Here is a 24,048-nt window from a genome sequence, read left to right as displayed (position 1 = left end):
GGCGAGCCTATAAAGCCCTAGGATCTTTGACCTTCAGGCACCCTCTTGGATCTCTTCCAAGTGAACTCGCCTTTCTTTCCTGTTCTAAAGCCTTTTAAATAAACTTCGACTCCTACTCTGAAACGGGCCTCAGTCTCTTCCTGCTTTAGGTCCTTCAAAGTCTTTCTTCTGAGGAGGCAAGGGCTGAAGTTGCTGCAGACCTGCACTGATGGGCTGCTGATAACTCAGGGTAACTTGGCTCTCTTCCACTGGTAACAGCCTGACTCTGAATAATAGAAGTTTTGTCCCTGCGTTTATAAGCCACCTCAGACAGACACTGGAACATGTCAGACAACATTTAAATGCTTTGGGAGGGATAAAAAATTCTTTAAAAATTCAAGAGCTGTCATAATTGCTGGAAAGACTGGCTTCTTCAGCCCAGTGTGGCTTCACACTAGTCAGAAGACACAGATTCTGTATCCCTCCCCTACCAGGGACCTCCAGGAAAACTCCTTTGGTTGATTCTCAAGAGTCTTCCAAAAAGGCAGAGGGCAGACCAACAGACAGGGGCCGTGAACTCCTCCAACTGCCCCAGGTCTCACACAGCTGTTTATCAACAGTTTAGCTACTGAGCATGTCATATCATATGGGAGGTACCTCCTACCAGGAGGATATTAATCTCCTGCTTCCTACAGATAATTTCCAGTACAGGAAAGAAATCCATTCATAAGAGAAAATCAGACCAAAACAAAGAGAAGCATACCCCAAAAACAGAACTCCCTGAGAACCAGATCTAGCAAAGTCTGAAGCCACTCCTACTCACTCTGAACCTCACTGGTACATGATCTATGTATGTCCTTGTTTAAGTTAGTTTGAGTCGAAATTCTGTCAGTTACCCATGAAAGGGGCATGTTAACTTATTTGTATTCATCTACTAAAGCAGGCCCCTAGGAAAGTCTATTATGTAATTAAATGAATTTATCTTCATCCAGAAAAGCTGGGGAACAGGTTTACTAATTAACTAAATCTTGTAATATACTATATATGTGAACAGGCAATTTTTCAAGAATTTAAAAATATATTTTAAAATGAACAAACTTTTAGTGGTACATAAGGTAGTTTAGAATTCACCATAAAAATCACTACAATTGCCACTATCATTTTACATTTTATAGATGTCTGAAAACAAGCATATAGTTACTTTAAAAAATCAATATCTTTTTCAGCTCAATTTACCTATTTATCTGTTTATATGTATGTTTTTTTAAAAACAGTAAATACACAGATTTCATTGCTTTTCTGCAACAAGTTCCAGAAACATATTTTGTCTGATCAAGCCATACTTATATTTGGACTGGATACATGAGACTCTAAAATTCCATAAATAATATTAATTCTAAGATAATCCATATTTCTCATGTATATTTAAATGAAACTGGACCAAGATATGTAACATTTGAGTTTTTATATATTGGGTGAGGTTTTTAATTACTATTTTTTTTATTTCCTACAAATATTTACAAAAAGACCATCTTGCTGGCCTAGAGCTAGCAAAACATCAATTTCAAAAAGTGAAATCTCGCCGGGTGTGGTGGCTCACACCTGTAATCCCAGCACTTTAGGAGGCTGAGGTGGGCAGATCACTTGAGGTCAGGAGTTCAAGATCAGCCTGGCCTTGATCTTGTGAAGCCCTTTCTCTACTAAAAAATACAAAAATTAGCTGGGCATGGTGGTGCGCACCTGAAGTCCCAGCTGCTTGGGAAGCTGAGACAGAAGAATCGCTGGAACCCAAGAGGTGGAGGTTGCAGTGAGCCAAGACTGTGCCACTGCACTCCAGCCTGGGCAACAGAGCGAGACTCCATCTCAAAAAAAAAAAAAAAAAATTAAAATAGTGAAATCTGGATATCTATTCTTTGCTCTCAAATGAGTCAGAAAAACATAATTATACACATACATGCATATATACATAAAGGAAGAGTACGGCAAATACGGTATAATGTTAATGCTTGAGGAATCTGGATTAGTGTATTCAAGGGTACTTAGTATTATTCTTGAAACTTTTCTGTAAATTTTAAGTTATTTCATAAAAATTTACAACTTAGGATCTTGTCATATGATTAATAGGGTAAATGATGATTTTTATGAGAACATTTATTTTCTATCTTGTGAACTTTTTTTTTATATCTTTGGCCTGCTTTGTATTTAGATTTTCACATTTACCTTATTCATTTCTAATAATTCTAAGCCTACGAAGTCTTTATCTGATTTGATAGTTCCTCAGAAAGCCATTTGCCTTTTCACTTGAGTCTACGTGATATTTCACATGATGTAATCAAATCTACCTGATGTTTCCATGAAGTATTTTGCTTTTATCCTATGGTTGTAAAGCATTACTTATCTCAAGTTTAAATATCCACCTGCATTTGCTTCTGGTTTGAAAAAACAAAAAGAGGAGAAGGAGATAGAAATGTATAGTATAGTAGAACTGATAAATTATTTATATATTTCCTAATCTGCTGCTCAATTTAAAGGAGAAAATAATTCTGATGAATTTTATCTTTTAAAATAGATTTTAACCTTTTTAACGTGACTGTGTGCTTTATCTCTGTGATAGCTGTGTATTTACCACAAAACGAAAGATGAAAGATGTAGACATAACATATGCATGAAAAAATTTTTTTCAAATGTTTAGACTAACATGTTTTACAGATGTAACACTTTTGTTAAACTTTCTCTGTATATTGGGTGATATTTAAATGTAATGTGAACCTAAAATTTTATCTGGGATGTGCCACAATCTAACAGTATCCATGGCTTTTATGAGTTAAACATAAACTCATCATGTGGAAGACAATGAATAGCAACAAATATTTAGGAAGTCAGAGAAATCTAAAGCTATTCTATGTAAATATCCTGAATTGAAGTTTTCCATTTAGTAACAGTATACCACTGTGGTTGAGACTACTGGCTTTAGCTCGAACAACATGGGTTCAAATTGTGGCTATGCTGTGAAATAGTTATGTGATCTAAAGCAAGTTATTTAATGTCTCTGTACTTTGGTTTCCTCATCTGTTATCTAAGATACCAATACTTATTACCTCATGGGATTTGGGGAAAGATAAATGAGTTAATACATGTAAAACATTTGGAATTGGGACTGCTCCATCAAAGCACTCAATGCATTAGCTATTTTTTGTAATTGTGTCATGTATTTTAGTCTCATCTAAAAAGTATGTCTGCATTTTGGTCAAAGGGAATAAAAACCATAAAGAATTTAAGTTTAAAACCTCAGAAGTCAGGGTTCCATTGTTATTCTTCACTAAGTGTATGGCTTGTATGCACCCAACAACAGAGGAGATAAATAACACAGAAACTACTGGGAATGCAGGGATAACATCGTTAAAAATACATAAGCACTGAAGCTTTTCATAATCCTTTTTCAGTATCAAACAGTCCAAGTATACCAAAAACTAAAAACATAAAGAAAAATGCAATTAACAAACTTAAAAGCAATAGTATGAATGCTTACATACCTAAATAGAGAATGTACATTTTTATAGTAATAGAACATGAACAAAAATCTACCAGGTACCTACTCACACAGAAATCATAAACTTATTCAAAATAGTGTGGCTAATGTTCTTTTATCACGATTCCACCAAACCAGAAATAAAAGTAAATAATGATGAAAAGTGTTAAAACACTTCAGAATTAAGAACTCATTGATAGTATGGAGATTCCTTAAAGAACTAAAAGTAGGCCAGGCGCGGTGGCTCAAGCCTGTAATCCCAGCACTTTGGGAGGCCGAGGCGGGCGGATCACAAGGTCAGGAGATCGAGACCATCCTGGCTAACATGGTGAAACCCCATCTCTACTAAAAAATACAAAAAACTAGCCGGGCGAGGTGGCGGGCGCCTGTAGTCCCAGCTACTCGGGAGGCTGAGGCAGGAGAATGGCGTGAACCCAGGAGACGGAGCTTGCAGTGAGCTGAGATCTGGCCAGTGCACTCCAGCTTGGGTGACAGAGCGAGACTCCGTCTCAAAAAAAAAAAAAAAAAAAAAAAAGAACTAAAAGTAGATCTACCGTTCAGTCAAGCAATCCCACTACTAGGTATTTACCCAAAGGAAAAGAAGTCATTATATGAAAAAGACACATAAGCAAAGTGTGATGCCTCATGCCTGTGACCCCAGCACTTTGGGAAGCCGAGGGAGGGAGAGGATCACTTGGGCCCAAGAGTTCAAGGACAACACAGTGAGACCTCATTTGAATTTAAAAAGAAAAAAAAAGACATATGCGCAGGCATGTTTATAGCAGCACAATTCACAATTGCAAAGACATGGAACCAATCCAAGTGCCCATCAACCAATGATTGGATAAAGAAAATGTAGTATATATATATACCACAGAATACTACTCAGTCATAAAAATAAACAAACTAATGTCTTTTGCAGCAACTTGGATGGAACTGGAGGCCATTATTCTAAGTGAAGTAACCCAGGAATGGAAAACCAAATTCTGTTATGTTCTCATTTATAAGTGGGAGCTAAGCTATGAGGATGCAAAAATGTATATAATAAATTTTGGGGACTCTGGGTGGGAGGAGAGAGGTGAGGAGTAAAAGACTAAATATTGGGTACAGTGTACACTGCTCAGGTGATGGGTGCACTAAAATCTCAGAATTCACCACTGCAGAATTCATCCATGTAACCAAAAACCACTTATACCCCAAAAGCTACTGAAATTTTTTAAAAAAGAATTCATTGATAATCCATGGGTAGAAAGATATCAAAACAACTTATATCAATGTTACTGATAAAAGAACACTTCAATCCAAAACAACAGGATACCATGACAGTTATACTAACAGAAATATTGCATCCATCTTAACCCTTTTATTCAAAAAAGAAAGTGATTTTTTTTTTTAGAGACAGGGTCTCCCTCTGGCACCCAGGCTGGAGTGCAGTGGCACAATCATAGCTCACTGTAACCTCAAACTCCTGGGCTCCAGTGATCCTCCCACCTTAGCCTCACAAGTAGCTGGAATTATGGGTACAAGCCACCAAGCCTAGCAGAACTCAGAAATCTTAATAAAGAAATTTATTAGTACTTGTTTTAGTCAGCTCAGGCTGTTGTAACACTCATTTCTCACAGTTCTAGAAGCTGGGAAGTCTGAATCAGAGCACCTGTCACGGTCCTGGTGAGAGCTCTCTTTCTGGCTTGCAAATGGAAGTCTTCTTGCTGTGTCCTCACACGCAGAGAGAGAGAGAGAGAGACAGAGAGAGAGAGAGAGAGAGAGAGAGAGAGAGAGAGAGAGAGAGAGAAAGGCAGAGAGAGAAAAGGAAATATCTCTCATGTCTCTTCTTCTAAAGGTACTAATCCCATCATGAGGGCTCTGCCTTCACAATCTAATCACCTCCCAAAGGTCCCATCTCCAAATACCATTATATTGGAAGTTAGGGCTCCAATATATGCATGGGGTTGGGGGAGGGACAAGGAACACAATTCAGTCTACATAAGTACTCTTAGTAAAAATGTTGGCCGGGCGCGGTGGCTCAAGCCTGTAATCCCAGCACTTTAGGAGGCCGAGGCGGGCGGATCACGAGGTCAGGAGATCGAGACCATCCTGGCTAACACGGTGAAACCCCGTCTCTACTAAAAAATACAAAAAACTAGCTGGGCGAGGTGGCGGGCGCCTGTAGTCCCAGCTACTCGGGAGGCTGAGGCAGGAGAATGGGGTAAACCCAGGAGGCGGAGCTTGCAGTGAGCTGAGATCCGGCCACTGCACTCCAGCCTGGGCAACAGAGCCAGACTCCGTCTCAAAAAAAAAAAAAAAAAAAAAAAAGTTATAAAATCAGAAAAATAATAGAAGAAAATAAGCCCAAAAAGATGAAATATAAAATTGGTCAAGAAAAAAGTTCAATGTAATGAAATAAAAATAAACTATAATAGCCTATATAAACAACCTAAAAGCTTATACTTTTAAAAGCTCTATAGAGAAACCCCTTTTGAATCTATTTGTGTAAACAACGTTTGTGCGTGTGTGTGTGTCTGCATCTGTGTGTGTGTGTCTGCATCTGTGTGTGTATGTCTGCATCTGTGTGTGTGTGTCTGCATCTGTGTGTGTCTGCATCTGTGTGTGTGTGTCTGCATCTGTGTGTGTGTGTCTGCATCTGTGTATGTCTGCATCTGTGTGTGTGTGTCTGCATCTGTGTGTGTGTGTCTGCATCTGTGTGTGTGTGATTAAAAACAAGAAAAACATGCATTCCTGAGAAATTAAAATAATTATTTAAGACTGTATATAAGTATATGGCAACCAATCTGCCAACTTATAGAAAAGAGAAAATTCCCTAGAGAAATATAAAAGTTATTAAAAACTGATCCAAATAGAAGTAGAAAGCTTGAATAATTTCCTTAGAAGAGTTTGAAAGAAGAATTTAAAAGCTATCATTTTTAAAGAGAACAGAACCAAGTGATTTCACCAACGAGTTCCATCTAATTTCTAAGGTGCATGGAATTCTAGTATTATTTAAACTATTACAGGTCATAGAAAAATATTAAAATCTCTACAATTTACTTTGGAAGTTAACATTATCTTAATACCCAAACCTGACAGTGGACCAAAAATACACATAATTCAATGCCATTGAATAAAATATAATTTCCAGCAATATATCAAAAATGTTTAATAGTTTACTCAGTAGAATCCATTCCAGGAATACAAGAATGGACCAATATTAAGAAAGGTGTCTTCATAATTACATCAAAAAACTGAAGATTAAACCATATAACTATAACAATGAATGACAAAAAGTATTTCATAAAAACTTAGTCATTCCTAATAAGAACTAGGTAATTCAGTAACCAAATAATAGTATTTAAATAAGACAATGCTTCTTAACAAAACACATTAATACATAATAAAAATAATCCTTAGACTTCTCTGATTAAATATCTAAGAGACTCAATATAGCCAAATGCCTCAACTACAGTAAAATCTGGCAGTTAGAGAGAAGAAATTACAAATTTGAAATTTAATATATATATTCAAAATATGTATATATTCAAACTCATAAACATAAACATACATATATATCTATGTACTATATATTCACACACAGAAATACCACCAATTCATATATAAAAATGCATATGTATCCCTTCACAGAAAACATACACAATATACCTAATTATACATGTATATTTATTCTCTGTTAAAATTACTAGTTTACCTGTTTGGGATGTCGGAACAAGGAATTCTTATAGAAAATGTCCTTAGCCTGGCTCCATGTACCATCAATGATGATGATTGTAGAAGGATAAACAGGAGAATCTAATATAAATTCTTCCAAATTAGCAGCTTCAGCCCCTGGATATAATATTAATGTACCAGACTTCTGGCAAACAGTTGAAAGTTCAGGATCTCTGAAAAAGTTTTTTAAAAATATATCTTTATTAGCTTGTGAGGAAAAAAGGTTTTATTATGCTTATTGAATTTCCTAATAAAAGTTTCCCTATATCTAGTCATTTGTCTAATCAAATATAGGTATTAATTAGTTTATAAAGTATGAATTTAAAAGACTCAAAATTTTGTGTACTCCCTACTGATTTACTCACCACAATTCTGCCACTTGCCTCTAGGCTTTCCAATCCTCACTATTCTTCTCTATTAAAGCTTTTCTATCCAACTGCCAGTGACATAACTTTAGCCCTTTCAAAGAATTCTTCCTTTTCTCACTAATATTTCATGTGTAATCTGATCCACTTTATCAAAGTAAACAACTGGCATTGCCTAACAATCCTAGCACAAACAATCCTAACAATCCCAGGGCAAAATCTAGTAGCAATGGAAGAACCATAAAGAAAGTTAGGTTGCACAGGCAAGCCACATTCTCAAATTCACCTTTGTTAAAGCCAACTAAATATGTCCTGAGAAGGATTCCATACTTCTAAATTTGAGTCCTTGTGGATGAAACCTAACCTATCTTAATAGGCAGACAAGATCGAAAATCTAACTTAGGAGTATGCACCTGTAACAATGGCTGAGTCTTGGCCAACCCCAGTGGCCACACTTCAACCACTTACAGACTGCTAAGTGTTCAAACTGTGTTCAAATAAGGCACACCCCAACCTGTAACCAATCCAGCTGTTTCCGTACCTCACTGCTGAGTTCTGTATGTCACTTCCCTTTTTTTTTCTCGTCTACAAATTTGTTCTGACCACAAGGCATCCCTGGAGTCTCTCTGAATCTGCGGTGATTCTGGGGGCTGCCCGATTCACGAATTGTTCATTGCTCAATTAAATTCCTTTAAATTTAATTTGGCTGAAGTTTTTCTTATAACACCTTATATGATCTATTGAAGGAAACCAAAATATTTCACTTCAAAATATACTTATTTGACATATGTTGAGACCGCTGTTTAGAGGGCTTGCAAACAGCAGTAGCCTTGAAAAGCTGTTGCATCTGTAGAGAAAAACAGATGGCAGCCAGGCTTTCTCTGAGGACCTTCCCTTGTCCAGATTTAGGAAATAATAACTGAAAGTCTGACAACCTTAATGGTCTGAAAGAAATATTTACCCTCTATTCTCTATGAAGGATGCTATTTGTGTGGTTTCATCTGCATAACAAGACCACTTGTACTAGCCAGGCCTCCTCTTCTTCCAGTTCCATGTGTTTTTGCCATAATAACCGGCTTTGCCATGCTCTAAGCCCCTATTCTTTCTGTAAACCTCAAGATGACATAAAAGCATCAACCATCTGGCCATTTCTTTGAGTTCTTATATTTCATAAGACTCTCTTACACGTTAATAAATCTGTATGCCTTTTCTCCCTTTAATTTGCCTTTTGTCAGATGATTTTCAGCAGACCTTCAGAGGGTGAAGAGGAAGGTTTCCCTTGGCCCCCACACCATTATTCAGTTCAATTATAGAATTTGTTGGTTCAACATTCATTCAAAAATGTGTCAAAGCTTTTTGGTACTGGAGATAAAGCAATGAATGAGACACCCTTTGCCCACAAGCAAAAAAACAAAACAAAATGCTCTTAAGGGGAAAGTAGACAAATTATCATTTTTCTTGTAAATATAATTTGGACTTCCAATTTCAGCTCAGAAATAAAGAGCTTGAAAGTCATCAAGCCCATCTTCACAAGAAAAATGCAAACAAACTGAAAATTAACAACTTTTCTTAGAGCCATCAGAGAACTGAGGCCCCAGGGCAAAAACTTCAAAAACCAGAGGAAAAAAAAGTAACCATCTCGAAATAGCCCACAGCATTCTCCCTAACAAAGGCCTTTCCCTCAAGAGAAACTACTTACCATAGCTTTTTTCTACCTATTATTTAACCACAAAAAGAAATTAAGTACTAATATATGTTACAACATACGTGTTACAACCTTGAAAACATTATGCTAAGTGAATGAAGCCAGTCACAAAAGTCCAAATACATTATTTCATTTATATGGAATATCAGATATCAAATATGAATATCAAATAGGAAAATCAATAGAAACACAAAGTAGACTAGTGTTTGCTTAGGATTGGGAAGGTGCAGGGAGTTGGACAGGATGGAGGGCATAGGGATAGGTAGGCAATAGTTAAAGGTAGAGGGTTTCTTTTTGAGGTGATGACATATTTTAAATTGGTGATGGTTGCAAATATCTTTGGATATACTAGAAACCAATTAATTTGTACATTTTAAATTGGTAAGTTAAATGGTATGTGAATTACATATCAATAAAAACCTTTCAAAAAAAAAGGGATAGAGAAAGATATATGATAATACTAATCAAAAGATAATTCCAGGCCAGGCACAGTGGCTCACCCCTGTAATCCCAGCACTTTGGGAGGCTGAGGCAGGAGCACTGCTTGAGCCCAAGAGTTCAAGACCAGCCTAGGCAACACAGTGAGACCCCCATCTCTCCAAAAACATTTAAAAATCAGCCGAGCATGGTGGCGTCCACCTATAGTCCCAGCTACTCAGGAGGCGGAGGCAAGAGAATCGCTTGAGCCTGGGAAGTCAAGGCTGCAGTGAACCATGATTGTGCCACTACACTCGAGCTTGGGCAACAGAATGAGACCTTGTCTCAAAAAAATAAAAAAAGGTAACTGCAGTAGCTATATCAACTACAGACAAAGCAGACATCAGAAGGAAAATTATCAGGATGAAGAGAGGCATTACATAATAACAAAAGAGTCAATTCTCCAAAAAGATGTAAAAATCTTTTAACATGTATGTACTTAACAATTCACTGTTCACAATATATAAGGCAAAAACCAATAGAACTGAAAAGATAAATAGACAAATCCAATAATACAGTTGGAGACTCAGTACAACCTTGTCAGTAACTGGTAGATCAAGCAGGCAAAAAATCAGTAAGGATATTGTTGGCCTGAACAGCATTGTCAATCAACTTGATCTAATTGATATTTATAGAATAGTCCACCAACAACAAAATACACATTCCTCTCAAGTTCACATGAAACACTCACCAAAACAGACCACATTCTGGGCCATAAAACATACCCTGACAAATTTAAAACAGAAATCATACAAAGTATGCTCTCAGACTACAATGGAATTAAATTAGAGCCAGAAAACTTGCTGGAAAACTCCACAATATTGGAGAATAAACAACACACTTGTAAATAAACCACGGGTCAAGAGATAAGTCTCAAGGGAAATTTTTAAATATTTTGAACTAAACGAAAATGAAAATACAACTTATCAAAATGTGTGGGATGCAGCAAAAGCACTGCTTAGAGGGATATTCTTAGCATTAAAATACACATATTAAGAAAGAAGAAAGACCTGAAAATCAACAGTCTGAGCTTCCTCCTTAAAAACACAACAACAACAACAACAAAAGTTAGATAGGGCCGGGCATGGTGGCTCATGCCTCTAATCCCAGAGGCAGGAGGGTCACCTGAGGCCAGGAGCTCAAGATCAGCCTGAGCAATGTAGCAAGACTGTCTTGACCAAAAAAAAAAAAAAAAGCTAGAGAAAGAAGAGCAATTTAAGCCTAAAGCAAGCACTAAAAAGAGAAAAGAAAGAGTAAAACCTAAGATGGAAATCAATGAAGTTCAAAATAGGAAGACAACAGAGAAAATCAATGAAACCAAAAGCTGACTGTTACAGAAGGAATTGTGTCCTCCCCAAAATTCAAATGTTGAAGTCCTAACCCCTAGTAGCTCAGAATATGATGGTATTTAGAGACAGATAAATCACCTTTAAAGAGGTGATGAAGTTAAAATGAAGCCATTAGGGTGTTCCCTATTCTAATCTAACTGGAATGGTTATAAGAAGAGGAAATTTGGACACAAAAGAAGAGATGGCAGGGGCACACCTGTTCAGAGGGACAACCATGTGAACAAGCAATGAGAGGGCAACCAACCGCAAGCCAAGGAGAGGCCTCAGGAGAAACCAAATCTACTGACCTCTTGATCTTAAGAGTTCTAAACCCAAGAACTGTGGAAAATAAACTTCTCTTTGGCCACCCAATATGTGGTATTTCATTATGACAGTCCTAGCAAATTAATACACTGGTTCTTTGAAAAGATCAATTAAATTGATAAAACTACACCTAAGGTAATCAAAAAAAAAAAAGAGCAAAGACACAACTACCAATATCAGAAATAAAAAAGGGTGATGATTACTGATTCTATAGTAATTAATAATAAAGAAATACTACAAAAAACTCAATGCCCACAATTCGTAGTTCAAAGGAAATTAATTCCTTGAAAAACAAACTATCAAAATTCACACAAGGAGAAACAGGAAAACTGAAAAGCTCTATGTCTATCAAAGAAATTGAATCAATAATTAATAATCTTCTAAAAAAGAAATCACTAGGCCCAGGTGGTTTCAGCAGCGAATTCTCTCAAACATTTCAAGAAGAAATGGTATCAATTCTCTACAATCTCTTCCAGATAATAAAAACAGACAGAACATTGCCTAATTCATTCCATAAGGCCAGCATTACCTTCATATCAAAACCAAATAAAGGCATTACAAGAAAGGAAAACTATAGATCAATATCCCTTATGAACATAAACGGAAAAATTCTCAACAAAATACCAACAAATTAAATCCAATGATGCATAAAAAATTATCTACCATCACAAATCAGATTTATTACAGGGATGGAAGACTGGTTTAACATTCAAAATCAATAAATGTAATCAACCACATCAATGGACTAAAGAAGAAACATCAAAGGACTGTACCAATTCACAAAGAAAATGCACTTGACAAAACCCAAAGCCCACTCATGAGAAAAATTCTCCACAAACTAGGAATAGGGGAGAATGGCCTCAATTTAATACAGAACATTTGCAAAATACCTATAGCTAGTATTATATATAACAGTTCTCTAAGACTGAGAACAAAACAAGGATGTCCTCTCACCACTGCTATTCAACCGCTAGCTACTGAAATAAGAAAAGGGAACAAAAGACATACAAACTGGAAAGATGAAATAAAACCATATATATTCCTCAGACGACCTAATCATCTATATAGAAAAGCCCAAGGAACTGACCAAAAAAATAAAAATAAAAATAAAACAACCTCCAAGAACAGGTAAATAAGTACAGCAAGGTCACAAGATATAAGGTTAATATACAAAAGTCAACTGCTTTCCCACATACCAGCAATGAAAAATTCACATTTGTAATTGTTTTTAAATGCCATTAAAATAGCCCTCCAAAAATGAAATTCTTAGGTGTGAATCTAATAAAATATGTAAAGTACCTGTATGTGAAAAACTACAAAACACTGATAAAAAGCAAAAAGGACCAGGCACAGCAGCTCACATCTGTAATCCTAGCACTTTGGAAGGCCAAGATGAGAGGATCACCTGAGGCCAGGAGTTTGAGACCAGCCTAGTCAACACAGCAAGACCCCATCTCAATTTATTTTAAAAAAAATTTATGTTTATATGAATGAACAAAAAGGTTGAAAATCTGTTATCTAATCTTCTACTAAAAAATAAAGAAAAAAAGAGAAATCAAATCTGAAGCAAGAAAAAAATTGACAATGAAGAGTAGAAATCAATTAGAAAATCAAACAGAGAAAAATACAAAGCCAAATCTTGGCTCTTTAAAGAGATCGACCAAAACAGACTAAGAAAAAAGACAAGACACAAATTACCTAAATCAGGAATTAAAAGAGGCTACCACTACAAATTCTACAGACATGAAAATAACAATAAATAAATGCTACAAGCAACTTTATGACAATAAATTCAACAATTTAGATAACATACCATTTCTTTGAAAGGTACAAAATATAAAAACTGACACGAAAATAAATAGAAAATACGAAATTCCTTATGTTTAATAAATGAATTATATTTGTAAGAAAAAAACCATCCCACAAATTATAATATGACCAGGTGGGTTTTATCTTAGAAATGGAAGGGTTTTAACATGCAGAAATCAATCAGTATAACACACCATATTAACAGAATTAAGGAGAGAATCTACATGATCATTTCAATAGATGCATTTCACAAAACTCAACAAACACTCATTCATAATTAAAACTCTCTGCACTTTAGAAACTGATAAATTACATTGTATAACATGGTTATTACATTTAACGGATTGTATACTTGAAAACAGCCATGAGGGTAGGTCTTAAATGTTATCAATGCAAAAAAAAAAAAAAAAGTAAAACTATTGTTATAAATCTGTTTAATACAGTGGTTGCCTTGACATCCATTTTAGGCCTGACCTAAGTTATCCGTAATCCAGCCAACCCTGTCACCTTTGGCCTAGTTAAAACTTTCCCTCCCTGTGTGGTGTTTGCCATATAGCCTACTCATTCCTCACTAATCCAAAACCCAACACATCCCATAGCTGCTGACCACAATAAAACCCAGAGTCATATGAATAATACCAGAGTCATATGAATAAGCTCCCCTTTCACATTGTTCTCTTTAAACTAGCCAGTCCACAACCCACAGGGAAATCCCAAGGGATAATCCCCACAGACCTTAATAAAGGCATAATCCCACAGGTCTCCTCTTCCCGCCCACCCAGCGGCTGAATCCCCTATTTCCAGACTTCTCTTTGGCCTCACATTGGCATCCTAAACTCTCTGGTATCTGTGTGTATAAACTTCTTTCCTTTCATGCATTTGGCTTCACTTCCTCACTGTGTCTCTCCTGACACAGCCATATTATAGTATTCTCAACATTATTGAATGTTTTAAACAAATCTTAACTGTGTGAGGTGATAAATGTGTTAATTAGCTTGACTGTGCTGATCATTTCACAATGTATACATACATCAAAACATCACACTGTACATGATAAATACAACTTTTATCTATCAATTATCCTCAATAACGCTTTGGGGGAGAAACATACAGCCAATATCATAGTTAATAATGTCCACAGAGTTTGGGACCAAGGTAAAGATGTTGGCTTTCACCACTTCTAATAAACATTATACTAAAGGTATCAGTTATTGCAATGAGGCAAGGAAAAAGAAAGAATAAGTATCAGAAAGGAAGAAATAGAAATGATCCCATTTGCACATGACAATGCTGCTTACATAGAAAGTTCCAGGGAATCTACAAAACAATTTCTACAACTAACAGATGAATTTAGAAAGTTACTGGATACAGGGTTAATATATAAAAACCAATTGTTTTCTTATATACTAGAGGCAAAAATTTACAAAGGACACCAAAAGCAGTATGTCTCTTAATCATTCCCCCACGATTTCATCATGTACTCTAACAAAAGCCTAAATTAATCATTCAGTTACCACATTTACATTGACAGTTCTAATCTGCTTTAATTTAAAATTCATCAGCAAATAATAATTTATTGGCCGGGCACAGTGGCTCATGCCTGTAGTCCCAGCTGCTCAGGAAGCTGAGGTGGGAGGATCCCTTGAGCCCAAGAGGTGGAGGTTGCAGTAAGCCAAAATTGCACCACTGCACGCCAGACTGGGCAACAAAGTGAGATCCTGCCTCAAAAAAAATAATAATAATAATTTACTAAGTAAGCACTATATTAGGCACCACAGGGAGAAAAAAAAACTGAACTAAATCTAATACAAGAACCCTACCAAAAAAAAAATGTTGTGGAAGATATTTAAAAAAAAAAAAGAACCCTACCATCTACCAACTGGAAGGCACTTTTAACAAAAATGATATAAGCACCAAGTATATTTGCCTTTTAAGTTAAACATACTTTAAGTTAAAACATACTTTTAAGTTAAACATTCCTTTGCTTACACATTATTTATTTTTTTATTTCTGATTTTGTTTTGTTTTGTCTTGTATTATTTTGTGTGGTCGGGAGTTAGCAGAACTTAAATTTTTTGACTAATTTCCACTCTTTAGACCATGAATAACCTGAAAGAAATGAATAAGCTGAAAGAAACCATTTTTAAAGATCTGTGCAGAAAAGAATTATTTACATTGCCCTAACAGTTAATTTACCTTTCTTCACTGAAGCGACGACCAATCTTTACTTTACACTTGTCCTGGGGGAGGCATGCTGCTAGTAGAGGCACTGTACGCAACACTTTGTTTTCCTTTAATTAAAAAATGAATCGAAACATAGATTTTTACTTAGATATACACACTTTTAAATATTTTATAATGAACACCTGATTCATAACTTTATGTATAACTTTTACAAGCCTTTTACTAAAGACCACAGTTTAATAAAAAGGTAAAATTTCTCTGATTTATCAGTATTAGCCATAACACAAGCATACCTTTTTATTCTATTTGGGTATGTTTACAGGTTTACTGATCAAAGAAGATTACATTAATATATATAATGATTACGATTATTAAAATGTAAATTTGTGTTTAACTAAATTGAATCATTTATTCTGATAAGTTTTTCATTTCACAAGTAATTACATTTTGCACTATGTCAGCTTGAAGATAATTGCCTAGATCTTTATGCCCAAACAGCAAGGAAGTGCTCAGAAAACAAAACAATGGGTTCTTCCCAGCATAGCCTCTTTATTTAAATTAAATTTTTTTTAAAAAAAGGAAAACAAACAATGTGGTATGTCAAAGGGACATAGAAGTCAATCTTAAAGAGCTCCCAATGGCTAAAACTGAACAATTTGAGCAACAAAATAAATAACACAGTACTGGGTTATAACCCAAAGTACAAATTAGAGTCCAGAATGATATAAATAAATGACTTAATAAATAAATGGGGGAGAATAAACAAATCTTCCTTACAAAAGAATTCCAAATAATAAATGTAAATACTACCCCCTCCAGAAGGTGGGGCTTAATCTCTTCCTCCCACTTGAGTGTGGGCTGGATTTATGGCCTTCCTTCCAAAGAATATAGAGTATGGAAAGAGAACAAAAATAATAACTTTAGAGTAGAGAAATCTGGTGGCCATTTCTGAAAATGCCATTAACTTGACTGTCGTCAGTGGTTTCTTCGATGTCCTAGCTTCCGACACTGGAAACCATCTTTCTTGTTGCCACGAGAATTCTACCTTGAATCCCATAGAGTCATGTGATTAGTTACTCTGCCTTAGGTGGTTTTAGGACATTTTCCAATGTTTAATACAGTGTTCTTCTCCCCTTACCATCACCATGAGACTGTGAAACAGACTTAATCACTTTTTAAACCTTTATCAAAGTGATACATGTATATATGTCAAATTAAATAGTGCCAAAAGATTTAAAATGCCACAGTTGTTCCCAGATGTACTCCCCAGTACCACTTCCTGGAGGCAATCACTTTAACTCTTTTGGCTATTTCTTCTGGTAGTTATCTCCATATAACCACATAATAAACATTGTTTTTCTATTTCTTGATTTATCAATTTTAGATATTATCCAAAAACTACCAATTATCATCACCATAACAGCTAATATTAAGGCACACAATTCTAAGTGCAATACACAGAGAGAAATATATCTTTTGTCATATCCATTTTACTAATGAGGAAACTGAAACACAAAGATGTTAATTAACTTGCCCAAAGTTCCATAGTTTATAGAACTATTAAGAATTTGAACTTGGGCAGTCTAGCTCCACAGCCCTTAAGTACTGCCTCTCATAACAAATGAGGATTTAGCTATCTAACACCACTCCTTCCTCTCACATCTAATATTATTAGTTAAGTCAATAAAGAGTGTTTGCATCTTCACAACTCAATATACATTATTCACAAAGGCCAAGTCGTTTAACATTTCTTTCTTGTAAAGCTTTTTGTTATTTTTGAGATAGCTTTTCTGTTTTTATCCTTAAGTAATTTTATATGTATGTATACCTACTCTTTGAAATGCTCCATCATATCACCTCCATATCATCTACTCCACCAAGTCTTCTTTTCCCAAAGCCCCCTCCTAAAGCCTATCTAAATGGTTTTTAATAACTTTTTTATGGGACAATCAAAAAACTAGCATATCCTTTTATTGGAAATGGTGTGCTGAAGTTAAGCACAGGCAGCCCAGTATTAATAAGTTAGATGAAAACTGGAAAATTCCTTTGCTGAGAATGGCTGGGCAGGGTGGCTCATGCCTATAGTCCCAGCTCTTAGGGAGGCAGAGGCTGGAGGATACCTTGAGCCCTGGGTTTGAGACCTGCCTGGGCAATATAGTAAGACCTCATTCTTAAAAACAGAAAAAAATTATAGAAAGTTCCTTTGCTGAGAAGGAAAAACTATATGGATGCATTTGTATATGTATAAAATATATTTGTAGCACACACAATGATGAATGCATCATCTAAACCATGGATTAATGGTAAAAAATAAATTAAAAATAAGATATTTGAAAACATTAAAAAAAAAAAAAATAAGGCCAAGCATGATGGCTCATGCGCACAATCCTAGCACTGTGGGAGGCTAAGGCAGGAGGATCACTGAAGGCCAAGAGTTCAAGACCAGCCTGGGCAACATAGTGAGACTGCATCTCTACAAAAAAATAGAAAGAAAACATTAATATTGCCAAAAATCAATGAAAACACCCATATTAAAAAAAGCTATCTTATATCTGGAACCACACAATAATGAAAAGGCACCATACTGTGTCTACTGCAAAATGAACACAGTACTTACCATCAAATCTCAAGTGGTTTGGGGTTTTGTTTTGTTTTGTTTTTTAAGATAGGGTCTTGCTATATAGCCCAGGTGGGAGTGCAGTGTCACAATCATAGCTCATTGCAGCCTAAAACTCCTGGGCAGAAGGGATGCTCCCACCTCAGCCTCCCAAGTAGCTAGGCCTATAGGCATGTGCCACCACATTTGGCTAATTTTTTCATTTGTTTATAGAGATGGGGTCTCACTATGTTGTCCAGGCTGGTCTCAAACTTGTGGGCTCAAGTTATCCTCCTTCTTTAGCTTCCCAAAGTGCTTGAATTCTAGGCATGAGCCACCGCTCCCAGCCTCAAAAGTCAGGTTTTAATCAAAACTGCTATGGCCAACAGGCTATCATTTCACATAAATTTTGAGCTGTACAATGTTTTAAGTTTAAATGCAGTAAAATAGTGCTAGTTACCAAAATTGTCATAATCCTGACAAAAGCATGATGCTGTTAAGACTGAGAAAAAGGTTAGGCCAGGCGTGGGGGCTCACACCTGTAATCCCAGCACTTTGGGAGGCTGAGGCGGGCAGATCACGAGGTAAGGAGATCAAGACCATCCTGGCTAACATGGTGAAACCTCATCTCTACTAAAAATACAAAAAATTAGCCAGGCATTGTGGCAGGTACCTGTAGTCCCAGCTATACTCAGGAGGCTGAAGTAGGAGAATGGCGTGAACCCAGAACGCAGAGCTTGCAGTGAGCTGAGATCGCGTCACCGCACTCCAGCCTGGGCAACAGAGCAAGACTCCATCTCAAAAAAAAAAAAAGGGCTCAGAAAAAGGTTGCCCACCAAATGGAGTAGTTAACAATTTGCAATAAAAGAAAAAATGTTTCAAGGCTAAGCCATGAGAATTGTTTGTACGTGGGAGGCAGAGATTGCAGTGAGCTGAGATTGTGCCACTGTACTGCAGCCTGAGTGACAGAGGGAGACCTTGTCTCAATAAATAAATAAATAAATGTTTCATTATTTGAAAGAGATAAAAGATTAATTTCTTTTATACCTCTGTTAAAGTCTTCAAGTGATCCAGACTTGAGAAATTTAAAAAATAATTATTCCTTCTTAGAACGCTTGACTGGGTCTATGATGCCCCCAGTTCCTAAATACTGAAAGAGTTTTAACTGTAGTTTACACTAAATATACTTCACAGTATGCATTGAGTAGTTTTGTATTAATTATAACTTCCTCCCCTCGTCATTAAGCAGCTAATCAAGAGTTACAAACACACATACACGCTGGCAAATATGTATAATTGTACCTGTAGAAGAGAGTATTAATTTTAAAATCTTTACATATAACATGCATTATGAAATACACAAGTTTCTTCTATTCATCTAAAATAAATCAAAAAATTATTTATACATTCACTTTGTAAGAGTAAAATGCCAAAGTTACCTCTACTGTAGCAAGAAAAGACATCAAGGAACATAAGCTATGACCAAAATTTAAAAAGCAATGATTTTCTTAGCTCTTTATTCACAAAATCTCATTTTTTCTTCATACAAAATTATTTGAGTTTTACATTTATATACTATTCAATAACATAGATTTTGTGAAATGTTATCTCTCTCTAGAGCATATGACTCTATACTACCACATGAAATTAAAAAGAAATTATTTTTTTCCAAAAGAGAAAATATTTATCATCAACTTCTTTTCAGAAATGCTAAAGAGCTGGTAAAGATAAGTATGTTTATCTTCGTGTTTACTCTTGTGGACTCATATTCTATTTGAAATCATGTATTTTACAAAATCTTACCTCTGCTGGATGCTGAATTATGTACAAGTGGGTAGAGATATGCAGAGGGTGCGCTGGGAGAAATGGACACAAACACACTTTCTGAGGCCGGCTGAAGGGTAAAAAGAAAAATAAAACTGGTAAATTTTAAAAATACAATGATAAAACAATTTTTAAAAATGAACTTAATACCACTGAATTTATACAAAGAGGTTTGCTAAAGCTGCATTCTTTTCAAAATGAAATACCAAAAATGAATTTAATCAATCAGACTTTAGACATGAAAATGTGGAGAAATTCAAGTAAATTCTTTACCACTTATATAGATTAACATATCTCAAAAAAAAAAAAAAACTTACCTTAGTTATATTTAGAGAAAGAATACCTATAAGTTATCTGGTCCCTTTATTCAAAAAATGACACTTCTGATTTGCATTCCAAATCAAGAAGAGATCTCACATCAAAGAGAAACCTGGCAACTCTTCTCTATCACTTTAAGTTGAGTAAACAATAAGATGATAAAATATTAAAATACAATTACCATGTAGAGAAAAACACAAATCAAACTTAGCCATCAATCAATACAGAGAGCTTAACAATTGGGAGAATAAATTCAAATAGGTGCCACCAAATTGTATTTGGCTAGAATTATACCAGAAGAGTATTTGCTTTTTCCATTTAACTTACCTTTTCTTACTGTTTGTCCTTTTTATTTTACTTACTTTTTAGTGCTTTACTATTGTTTAGGTAACTCTTACACACAATATAAAGTTCAAATAGAATTAAAGGATATACCTGCTATCTCTGTCCTCCAGCCTACAGTATTCTCTTCCTTTAGGGGCAACCAATGACCGGTTTTTTATGTGTCCTTCCAAAAGTATTGTATGAATAAACATTTATATTTTACCATTAAATACTATATTTGGTATATGTATTTATAATATGAAATTCATGGCCAGGCACGGTGGCTCATGCCTGTAATCCCAGCACTTTGGGAGGCTGAGGCGGGCGGATCATCTGACGTCAAGAGTTCGAGACCAGCCTGGCCAATGTGGTGAAACCCCATCTCTACTAAAAATGCAAAAATCAGCTGGGCGTGGTGGTGGGTGCCTGTAATCCCAGCTACTCGGGAGGTGGAGGTAGGAGAATTGCTTGAACCCAGGAGACGGAGGTTGCAGTGAGCCAAGATTGTGCCACTGCACACCAGCCTAGGCAACAGAGCAAGACTCCATTTCAAAAAAAAAAAAAGAAAGAAAGAAATTCATTAAGCAGCCAGATCCCAGATATGGGAGTAAATGTTTCACAAACGATCACAGGCAGGTGTTATATGTCATTACAACAGTATACAAATGAATGCTATATTAAAGGGAATTTCTAATACCATACATACAAGCTGACCACTGTTAACTCTTTCCTCAATTTTACTTATGTGGAATTTTAGACTGAGATTAAGAAATGCTTATTAATAAACCATACAATGTGGGTAAATTGGCTCAAACATCTGTTAAATACACCCTCTCATTCTGCAAGAAACTGCCAAATCTATGCTCTGGATAAAGAAATTATCTAGATATCTTAGGCAGAAGTAAAATCATATTATACATGACTCCACCTCCTCTTTCCAACCCCACTGAACCTGGAATGGAAGCTTAACCCAAGGAAAATCAATACACCTGATTTCCAGTGACTTCTGAGATGATTCGCTATGATTGTTCTGCCCCACACTGGATTTCCTCTCAGGAATATAAGGAGATTTTTCAGATGGAAAGTTTTTCTGTGGTCACAAGAGTAAACACAAAAGAGGGACAGACACCAATTGATGGAACTGGGTGCACTGACAAACAGATCAAGCACTGCTATAACAAAGGATTCCTCACTCGGTAGAAAGAGGAACAGGATGAGGTACATTCAAATTCTAAAAACCGAGATTCTGATTTTTTTTTATTAAGTTAACCAAAACCAAAAACTAAAATGATTCGAAGAATAAATACATCACAGAACAGAAGAACCAAGTAAAAACTGATGTTTCTCCAACCTAACCAGGTAAATTTAAATGAAGTATCTATATCCTAATAGTATTTCAATGTGGTGGGTGGGGTAGAGTTTCACTTTGAATTTTTTTTAATAAATCTATTCAAATGTTGACTGAAGAAAAGCTGTTAAGTCCATAAACATTAGCTTCAATCTTTAAAAAAAAAAAAAAAAAAAGAAACAGAATCTCACTCTGTCACCCAGGCTGGAGTGCCGTGGCACAAACTCACCTCACTGCAACCTCTGCCTCCTGGATTCAAGAGATTCTCATGTCTCAGCCTCCTGAATAGCTGGGATTACAGGCACACATCACCATGCCCAGCTAACTTTTTTTATATTTTTAGTAGAGAGAGGTTTTCACCACATTGGCCAAGCTGGTCTCGAACTCCTGACCTCAAGTGATCCGTCCACCTCAGCTTCTCAAAGTGCTGGTGAAACAGAAAATTTTCCTTGACTCCTTCCTGGGCCTCATGACAGGAGTGCCTCACTTACTCAGTCCATAGCTCTCAATCCCAGGTGAGCGGGTGCGGGAGCCAGAGCTAGCACTTTTGGGTGTTGGCAGGAGCAAAACTCCGTGGGCCCCCCTCTCCCCGCAGTGTCTAGAGGGGTACTCGTGACCCCTGAAGCCCCAGAGGGCGTGTGTTACAGTGCTTTTTCAGCTTTGCCGCCCACACCTGTGGCACCGAAGCTCTTGTTCGGCATCCAGTAAAAATCGGGTCACACGAATGAATTGAAGGGTGGTAAATATGGAGGATTTTATTGCCAATGAAAGCGGCTCTCAGAGGGAAGGAGAGCTGGAAGAGGGATGAAGCAGGAAGGTGATCTTCCCCTGGATTCCGACTGTCCCCAGCTGGACTCTCCGAAGCAACACCATTAAGCCATCCTTCTGAGGTCAAGCTGCTTTTCTCCAATGTCAAACTGCAGTCATACCATACAGCTGCCTTTCCTCCTCTCCCTTTCTCTTCCCTCTGTCAGTTGAGTCAGGGGTTTTTATGGGTACAGGATGGGGGTGGAACGGGCCATGTGTGGTTTTCAAAAAGACAACATTCGAGCGGGAAAACAGGAATGCATGTTCTCACTTTGGGGCATAGTTCCAGGCTTGAGGGTGGGGCTTTGCCAGGGACCTTGCCCTTTTCTGCCCAGAATTTCTCTGCCTCCTGTTCCTATCACTGCGATTACAGGTGTGAGCCACGATACTCAACCAATTTTAATCTTTTACAGATAAAAGTCCTAACTTGTATCTGTAAAAGATTAAAATGTTATTGGGGCAACACAGAGTGTTTTTACCTAAAAGGTTGATTTCTAACCTTTAGTAGATGAACTACCTATTACACTGTTTTTATAATATATATAATTATTCATCAAATGTGTTATGCAACATTTGTTATTAAAGTGAGTCTAACTTCAATTCATTTTGGGGATTTTCAGAACTATACAAAACCACAATATAACTGAAGTTCCTCAGTAGTATCACAAAATCAACTTATTTGAACTGCCCTTTTAAAACATTCTACAAAAATTGATAATTTATCCTCAATGGACTCAGTAAAAATGTCAAATGAGATGAATTTTTTTCTTTTTTGAGACAGGGTCTTGCTCTGTCACCCAGACTGGGGTGCAATGGCACAATCAAAGCTCATTACAGCCTCAATCTCCCAGGCTCAAACAATCCTCCCACCTCAGTCACCCAAGAAGCATCTGGGACTAGAAGCACACACTACCACATTTGGCTAATTTTTTATTTTTCTGTAGAGACAAGGTCTCACCATGATGCCCAGGCTGGTCTCAAACTCCTGGGCTGAAGCAATCCTCCTGCCTCGGCCTCCCAAAGTGTTGGGATTATAGGCGTGGGCCACTGCGCCTGGAATTTTTTTTTTTTTAATAAATCAAACTGTAATATTTTGGCCTTTTAAAATGCAGCTTTAAATATCTAAATTAACAAGTGATTCACACCTGTAATCCTAGCACTTTGGGAGGCTAAGGCAGGCAGACCACTTGATCACAGGAGTTCAAAACAGCCTGGGCAACACAGCAAAACACTGAGCATGATGGTGAGCACCTTTAATCCTAGCTACTTGGGAGGCTGAGGCCAGAGGATCACTTGAGCCCAGGAGATTGAGGCTGCAGTGAGCTATGACTGCACCACTGCATTCCACCCTGGGTGACAAAGCAAGATCCTGTCTCAAAAGAAAAAAAAAAAGAAAAAAATAGAAAACAGA

The 24,048-nt window shown here is 36.5% G+C and overlaps 1 protein-coding gene across 1 annotated transcript in view; it reads right to left on the bottom strand.

The window, feature by feature from the left end:
• The window catches only part of DTWD2 (DTW domain containing 2), a 167,126-nt gene that overhangs the window by 97,216 nt on the left and 45,862 nt on the right, over positions 1-24,048 (bottom strand). Inside the window, exons 2-4 of the mRNA XM_030926685.1 lie at positions 19,820-19,910; positions 15,433-15,527; positions 7,209-7,401 (exon numbers count right to left, since the gene is read on the bottom strand). Coding sequence (XP_030782545.1) covers positions 7,209-7,401; positions 15,433-15,527; positions 19,820-19,910 — 379 coding nt within the window. The remainder of the gene's footprint in view (positions 1-7,208; positions 7,402-15,432; positions 15,528-19,819; positions 19,911-24,048) is intronic.

Source organism: Rhinopithecus roxellana, chromosome 3, assembly GCF_007565055.1.
Source record: "Rhinopithecus roxellana isolate Shanxi Qingling chromosome 3, ASM756505v1, whole genome shotgun sequence".
Classification (NCBI taxonomy): Eukaryota; Metazoa; Chordata; class Mammalia; order Primates; family Cercopithecidae; genus Rhinopithecus; species Rhinopithecus roxellana.
The sequence above is the reverse complement of the archived record's forward strand: the minus strand, read 5'-3'. Positions and strand labels throughout refer to the sequence as shown.